Source organism: Myzus persicae, unplaced genomic scaffold (assembly GCF_001856785.1).
Source record: "Myzus persicae strain clone G006 unplaced genomic scaffold, MPER_G0061.0, whole genome shotgun sequence".
Lineage (NCBI taxonomy): Eukaryota > Metazoa > Arthropoda > Insecta > Hemiptera > Aphididae > Myzus > Myzus persicae.
In genome coordinates, this window is record NW_019101325.1 from 4,576 (window position 1) to 11,165 (window position 6,590).

The window sequence follows — 6,590 nt, forward strand, 5'->3', positions numbered from 1 at the left end:
ATGAGTGTCTGAGACCATGGAAATTCACTGATTTGAGCGCACCAGCGTGACTCCCCTCAAATATTTGTCCGGTTTCTTCTAGACGATTGTGGAAGAAAGTCAATTGCTATAGAAGCTACAAAATTAGAATGAAAATAAAGAAAATTGTATGATATTTATAATATTATTTTTTATTCTGTTCTAAAGTGTAATAAATAATAATATACGATTACAATGTTAATAAAAAAAACTAGGTATACTATAATATTGTTTATATTATTATTTTTTTATTCATAATTTATAATATTAATACATGCAATCCAGCATATTCAGATGAGTTATAACCGTATTACATTAAACCGGATTTCGCAACAAACAACATACATCTATACATTTTTGAGAACATTTTGATTTATTAATGTTTTTTAATAGCAAAACACCACATAGTGCTCACAGATTTGGTACTCTTAATAACTATGTAGAATTGATTGTGTTATTTTAATACTACCCAATAATTATATCCTTACAATTTATATATTCTACAACATCAAATCAGTTACATTTAGTTTGTAGCATCGTTAAGGTAAAACAAGTAACAACAATAGGTATGTTGGCGGAAAAAAATTCAAGAATAAATAAATTTCAATTATTATAACAATAGAGAAGGGTTTTGAAAGTGACGTATCTATTTCATAGATTTTAAAGCAGAGAGATTGAATTTTGACCGTCCAAACCGTGTACATATTATTTTCATGTGAACGATGAACTGTGTGTTGACACAAAAAAAAAAACTGACTTTGTTGAATTTATTTTCATATCGGTCGTATATTGGCACTTGTAGATCGCCATTTGACATAAATTTTAATTTATATTGAATTTTGCGGTTTAAGTATTTCCAAGACAACTTCAAATCTTATACATTTAGTTTGTAGCATCGTTAAACTATATGTTGGCAGAAAAAAATTCAATAATAAATAAATTTTAACTTTTATACCGATAGGAAGGGTTTTGAAAGTGTCGTTTCTGTTTCAATGAGATTAAAGTAGAAAGATTGAATTTTGAACACAAACACGATGTTTATATTTTCATGTGAACGACGAACTATTCGTTAATACAAAAAAACTCGAATTTGTTCACTTTTTTTTCATATAGGTCCTATATTGACACTTGTACAGTACTATTTGAACATAAATTTTAGTTTCTATTGAATTTTGCGGTTTAGGTATTTCAGTGTCTACTTCGAATATAGTCTAGATAGTTTATGGCATCGTTAAGCTATTGTTTTCCAGAAAAAAATCACAATTAAATAAATTTTAACCAGTATAACGATAGAAAAGGGTTTTGACGAACTATTCGTTAATAAAAAAAAAACCCGAATTTGTTCACTTTTTTTTCATATAGGTCTTATATTGACACTTGTAGAGTTCTATTTGAACATAAATGTGATGTTTCTCTTTCGTCGTCGATTTTAATTCAAAAAGATTGTATTGGGACCAGCCAAACTGCGTTTACATTTTCATGCGAACGACGCGAACTGTTGTGTGATAAAAAAAAATTCGTGAAATTTTTCATTTCATTGTTTTGAATTAAATTCGAATCATTGTATTTTAAATTTTTAACCTTCTATACTTGGTTTATCTTCTCATGCAGTTGGTGATCTAGCTGTGTGCCGTTTCTTTTGGATGAATGTTGGTACAAATGTATTGATATTATGTGTTATTTTTTAAATACGACTATATGATTCAATGACATATTTTTTTTTATAAAAATATAACTTTTTTTCCCTGAGACTTTTTTTCCACCGGGACTTTTTTCCCCGAGACTTTTTTTCTGTTCCCCATGGAAATGAACTTATGAGGATTTATATATTCAACTGTACGGTCTTCCGATAGAGCTGACGTCATCGTTCGGGTGACTATTACTCTTCCGGTATAGAGCTGACGTCATCGTTCGGGTGACTATCACTTTACATACGACAACGGCACTACCTTGATTCGGTTTTCAGTTTTTCACGGTTGAAGGTTTGTGGTGGATCTGTGTGTACGAGTATGCCTACTTTAATGAAGCAAAACAAGAATACCTTTCCATATTGTGGAGTGATAGAATTTTATCCCAACATACTGTTATCTGTTCATATTTTATTTTCAGATTTGAAATATTTGGGTGACTGTGATTTGTCTGAAATTACATCTCGCCGTACCATAACTATTGGCCGCAATACGTGGCCGCGGTGGCGTGTAGCAAACATAAAAATGATTTCAAACGATGAGGTGCCGTTGCTCATGGTGTTAATGGGTGGTACGAAATCATTGAAATAAACGTGTGAGAATCGGTAACCCGTACGTGCTTCCGATAGAACAAGCGTTGTTGTTCGCGGCCTCCACATCATTGCTGTTTTCCGGATCTTCACCGATCTGTGCGACTCATCCGGACCACTTAAGCGTTTGCTTGATGTGACATCGACGTATCACACTCATCGTTTTAATTCGAGCATAGTCTAAAATATTAAACTTTAATAAAGCATCAACGATCAAAACAGTATAAGCGTGTTTTTTTTATATTAATCGTGATCGAACGATTTGTCGTTTGTTTTTACTGCGCTCAAAGACAGTGCAGCTGCACACAATGTCTGTTTGATGACAAATCTAATTCAAATTTAAAAAAATAATTATCTAAGAATAATATTGAACTGAATACTATTAAAATTTTATAGAAACGTATCCATGTTGGATTACAGTTAGGAGTTTTCCACAACTGGATAGCAGTAACTCATTTTACCACTTTAATCCTTCGTCCTTTGTATTATATTCTCTCTATTAATTAATCTTAATTTATTTACTCAGGACACTACTGAATACTGAGTGCCGATCTAATACGTGTGCGTTATGCATAATATGATATCGCCAGAATGCCCGCATCACGTGTATAGTGTTACGATGTTTGACATTTTGGTGATAACTATTTTTTTCTACCTTTTTTTTTGTTTGGTCATTTAGTAACACTTTTTAACAGGTATTTATTTTACAAATAGTATGTGTAAAATAATTACTTATTACACATAATATTATATTGGTGTGTCGTCATGCTCTGCATTATAGGGCTTAAATAAGGGAATTCAAGTGGGCCGGTTTCATATAAGTAAATGGAAAGACATACATTTATTTTTTAGTTGAGTATCGGCTACCTATGTTATTATTGTTTTATGTTCTGCACTAATGTACTATTTATTATAGGTTCACTTATTATTTAATTACTCAACTTGTTACATATTATAAATTCTTTTTATTATTTTAACTTAACATGTGCTTCAGTCTTACATTAACTTAGTGACATAACACTGACTATATGTGTGAACAATTGATATGATTATATAATACAAAATAACTATTGATAACACAGTTATCATACAACATCCTTCCCTTTAGGATACAACAGAATCAATAGATACATTAGCAGTTGTTTTGTACAATAATTACACTAATAAATGATGATTTACATATTAACAATATTTCAAATAATAATAATTACATTAATAAACAACAATTAATAATACAACATTAAAGATTAGATAAACTATATAAAAACAAAACTTAGTTAATTACTGAGATCATAATCAGCTAGCTTGGTTGGTATTTTAACTACTCTTCCAACTTTTGTTTTTGTTATTTCACCATTCGATCCCTTACTCACCACTTCTTCATTACTTTGACTATCTTTAATTTTTTTCTAATTCACCACTTCTTCATTACTACTTACTCCTAATATTATATCATCATTGTCTTCATAATTTTCAATATAGTGTTGTCCCTTTGAGTAACGCAAATGATATGATGTACGCCTGACTATTTGCCCATTTTGTAGCTTGACTACATATGACCTTGGATAATTATCTAATTTATTTAAAACTTTACAAGGTAACCATACTCTTCCTTCATTTACAACCACATCATCATTTGCATTAAACTCATCTTTGGATTTAGTTCTTTTATCATAATATTCTTTATAGTTGGCTTGATAGTTTAACATTCTGTTTTCATCATTAACTTGAATTTTAGGTTTTAAAATATTCTCATTTACTGGAAACTTAGTTCTTAATAGTCTACTCATGACTAACTCACAAGGTGAAGCTCCGATCTGTGGTAAGGTTGTACACCTATACTCAAGCAAAATGTCTAGTATTTCTTTTTTTTCAAAATCAGCTTTCCTAAGCATTTGTTTGGCAGTTTGTACTGCTCTTTCTGCAGTCCCATTAGATTGAGGGTATCTAGGACTAGACGTTAGTAAATTTATATTATACATTACACAAAATTGCTTAAATACATCAGAGCTATAAGGTTGATTATCAGAATGTATTATTTGTGGATACCCATGTGTACTGAAGATCTTTTTAAACTGTTGTATAACTTCTTGAGCTGTTTTAAAATTTATTTTGATTATTTCTAGCCATTTTGAATAATGATCAAAGACAACAACATAGTCCTTACCACCATAAGTCAATATGTCAGAACTTATAATTTCAAAAGGTAGTTTAGCCACTTGGTGATGCTGTAATGGCTCTTTTGTATTAGAATTTTTAAACCTATCACAAACTTTGCAACTCAACACATACTGTTTTATTTCATTATCCAACCCAGGCCAGTATACTAACTGCTTAGCTCTAAGTACAGTTTTATTCACACCGTTATGTCCTTCATGTAACTGCTGTAATGCCAACCGTCTCAGGCTGTAAGGCATAATAATTTTATTTTTAACATAAAGAACTCCTTTTTCAACAACAATATCATTACGAAGACTCCAATAATGTTGAATATCGCCACTAATCTTATTTTTATCCTTTGGCCAACCTTCATTATAGTATTCTAAAATTTTCACTAGAACTAGGTCATGCTTTGTAGCCTCAGCTATTTTCGAAACATTTATAGTACTATTAATTGAATGTACTACCCCTTCAATATTAATTTCCTTGTCAAATTCATTATTAATATAATTTCTCGACAACAGATCTGCAATATGCATATCTTTGCCTGGTAAATAATTAATTTCTAAATCATAGATCAATAGCTTGAGTTTCATTTTTTGTAATCTATTTGATATAACTTTATGAAAATTTTTTTTATAAATTGATGTTAATGGTGAATGATCCGTCCAAATTTTTGTATGATATCCATAAATATAATTATGAAACTTGCGACACGAAAACAAAATACTTAACATTTCTTTGTCAATTTGTGGGTACTGTTTCTCTGAATCTGTTAAACTCCTAGAGGAAAATGCTACTGGCTTTCCTTCTTGCATTAAGCAGCAACCTAGTCCACTACTAGAGCTATCACATTGAATACTTATTTCCTTTTTTGGATCAAAATTAACAAGGACAGGTGAGTTAGTAATTATATGTTTCAATTGTCTTATAACTTCACTATGAATGTTAGTCCATGTCCAGTACACATTTTTCTTTAACAACTCTCTTATGGGAGCAATCAATTGTGACATGTTTGGTATAAATTGCCTAAGGAAATTGAACATCCCTATGATTCGTTGTAGTTCTACTTTATTTTTAGGCTCTTTTAAACTGTTAATCGCCTCAACTCGGTCCGGATCAACTTTCATTCCCTCCATACTAAAAATCATACCTAAATAATTGATTTCTTTCTTTTTATAAATAAACTTGTCTGCATTAAATTTTATTCCAACAGACTTTGCCCTTTTCAATACAGACTTTACCGCCATATCATGTGTTCTTTCATCTTCAGCAGCAATTAATATGTCATCAAAATAAATTTTTATATTTTCAATATCCCCAAAACACTTCTGATTCTGTTTTTGGAACTCTTCAGGTGCACATGACAGCCCAAATGGAAGCCTAGTAAATTTATAATATCCAAAAGGCGTACTAAAGCAACATATATTGCTGGACTCTTTAGACAGCTTAATTTGCCAAAACCCATTTTTAAGGTCTAACAATGAGTACCACTTTTTATTACTTAAGCTCATTCTAATCTCATCCATTGTTGGTATTAAATGATGTTCTCGAATTATGACTTTATTTAATTCTGACGGATCTAAACAGATTCGCAATTTTTTATTGGGCTTTTCAACAATAACAATATTACTAGACCATTTACCTGGTCTATCTACAGGTACTATTACACCATCTTTAGTCATGATATCTAGTGTTTTTTTAAGTTCACCCTTTATTGATTCTGGTACCCTCCTTGGTGGATTAATCCAACCTTCACTATTCTCTCTAATTTTAATATCATACTCCTCTGGAAAATTTCCTAAACCTTCAAACACATCTTTATACTCTTTAACCAACTGTTTCTCCACATCATTACTATTAATACTATTAACTTCTATTTTACCAACCAAACCAAACTTAACACATGTGTCTAGTCCTAAAATAGGTATACATTTATTTTGTATTTTGTCATCAACAATAACGAACCTGAGTTTAACACTTTGATTGGACATCACACAATTCATTTTTACAGCCCCAACAAATTTAATAACATATCCCCCATATGCTTGAATCTTATAATTAATTTTTTCAACGATTTCATTCCTTTTGATATTATTAAACAGACTTAAAGGTAATATATCAATGTCCGAAC

At 30.7% G+C, this 6,590-nt stretch overlaps 1 protein-coding gene across 1 annotated transcript; it reads right to left on the reverse strand.

The window, feature by feature from the left end:
* Positions 1–3,705: 3,705 nt before the first annotated feature.
* LOC111028648 (uncharacterized protein K02A2.6-like) lies at positions 3,706–6,462 on the reverse strand. The gene has a single exon (XM_022307378.1). It carries the CDS (start codon positions 6,460–6,462, stop codon positions 3,706–3,708), a length of 2,757 nt encoding a protein of 918 aa, XP_022163070.1.
* Between the last annotated feature and the right edge of the window lie 128 nt (positions 6,463–6,590).

Coding starts and splice junctions, on each gene's coding strand:
- LOC111028648 (XM_022307378.1), bottom strand. CDS start 6,462: ATGAATTGTGTGATGTCCAATCAAAGTGTTAAACTCAGGTTCGTTATT.